We start from the raw sequence: 2094 nt of genomic DNA, 5'->3' as shown, positions 1-2094 counted from the left end.
CATATCTGCTCTCTCATTGGCCCGTTCAAACAGCCAAGCAGAAGCGTGGAAATCTATCTGAACTGACCAATGGGACAACATAACATTCTAACAGAAAGAAACAACAAAGAGCAAGCAACCATTGAATACATCAATTCATGAATAATGAATACATTGATCCTTCCCATATCCCAAAACAATTATCAACGTATCTACATAAAAATCGAATCCTTTCTTTCCCCTTTTCTATCACATCCTTCTCCTACACATTCATAATAATATCAGACAATACCGGACTTATCTTAGGTCCTATACTTAAACCATCCTTAATCTTATATATGTCATTCTTAACTTTACAGAAACCAAACTCCCATATTAAGTTGAGGGCTTTTTTAACTTTCTCCCATTTCCAGCCTTTAACACATTCTCCCCCCATAACTCTCTTAATCGTATCAAGTATAGCACTTCTTTTTAGACTAGGGAACATGGTTTTAACATCTAAACTAAACAAAATACAATCATTTTTAATTTCAGCATTACTGGTGTAGTTTATTACTTCTCTATAGTCTTTAACTGCCAAAGTCTCTTGTCTGTCTCTTACACACTCTAACACTGGTTTCAATTCACTTTCTAGCGGTTCCAAATAATTATTCCTACAGTCCATAACTTGCCTAAGCTTTACTTCCTTTTTGTGTATTTTTGAGAAACCCTTTAACACGGGCACTCTTCCATCTTCATTCATCCATTTCTTAAGTCCCTTCCTTTTACATTCTTCTTTTAATTCTTCTATAATTTCTTCTTTCTTCTTATCAACTAATTCATAGTGTCCATCCACCAAATCCTTCACCTTGTCCTCATACCACGCTTTATTCATTACCACTGTCGCTCCTCCTTTGTCAGCTCTCTCTACCATTATGTCCTTCCTTTTCCTAATGCTATCATATCCTCTTCTTTCTTCTTTTGTCAAATTCGAAGATCTTCTGTGGATTTCTTTCTTTACCAAAACCATTGCCTTTCTTCTTAACCTATCTCTGTCCTCTTCTTCTTTAACTTCGTTCAACGCTTCTTCTATAGAATAGACTATGTCATTGACCCTGCTCGTTCCGTCTTTCACTTTAAATTTACAACCCAATGAAAGGAAAGATTTCTCTTCTTCTGACACTTGCACTTCCCCTATCACCACTATCCTTTCTTTGGTCATCTCGCTTATGCCCAACGCTACTAATTTGTTTTTAAGTCTTTGTTCTACTTTGCCACTAAAACACATTTCCCATTCTCTTTAATATTGCACTAACCAGTCTCTTACAAAAATAGATGCCAAATCTACACATTCTACTTCTAATTTCTGTGTGAAAGCCTTACTCACGTTTAGTCTCTTCTTCAGACCAGCTATCAGGCTCCTCACGTTCTCCTATACAGTTACAAGCAGAAACGTGACAATTGGGAAGTATATATCTTTTTTTTTTTTAATCTTGCCCACGAGAAGAGAAATTTCTCATCTTGTTTCTAAAACAAACAACATAACATGAGAATTAACATTTTACGTTCGGGACGGGACAAGGGTAATTCAGATAATCATGTCGCTTTGGAGACGGGAATCGATACGAGACGAAAAATATCGTAAACAATTCTCGTTTGTTGCGATTCTCGAAATAGTCTATAAACATTCATGAAGTAATAATTTCTCTAGACTAAATCTTGTAGGTTACTTGTTACTTTGGAGTTTACAGGTCATTAATAATGTTCTGTATAGATATTTTTTTAGCGAAGCTTTTATACCTACCTCTGCATATCCTAAAAATTATACTTTTAGTGATATTCAATTATTTTCATTACAGTTATTCTTAAGACGTACAGTAGAACACTTTCTACATGAAACGTTAGTGGAAAGCTTTCGTTTAAAATATGGGTACTTGTAGAGATGTATCTTGAATGTTCGGAACCCTTTCTCCGAAATCCCTACGTTTAAGTAACTTTTCCAAATTTTAGCTCAATAAAACTTTAATAATAATAATAATAATAATAATAATAATAATAATAATAATAATAATAATAATAATAATACTGAAGTGTTGTTAATTTAATGTTTCACCCTGTTACACCCACCTCCCGCCT

General features: G+C 34.2%; 1 protein-coding gene across 1 annotated transcript; it reads right to left on the bottom strand.

Moving 5' to 3' along the window:
• Nucleotides 1–241: 241 nt before the first annotated feature.
• Nucleotides 242–1246, bottom strand: LOC145682984 (uncharacterized). The gene has a single exon (XM_081754340.1). It carries the CDS (start codon nt 1244–1246, stop codon nt 242–244), a length of 1005 nt encoding a protein of 334 aa, XP_081610466.1.
• Nucleotides 1247–2094: the final 848 nt, after the last annotated feature.

This window comes from Thermobia domestica, chromosome 4 (assembly GCF_964235325.1).
Source record: "Thermobia domestica chromosome 4, izTheDome1.hap1.1, whole genome shotgun sequence".
Lineage (NCBI taxonomy): Eukaryota > Metazoa > Arthropoda > Insecta > Zygentoma > Lepismatidae > Thermobia > Thermobia domestica.
Note: the sequence above shows the minus strand (reverse complement) of the source record. Positions and strands in the feature narration are given on the sequence as shown.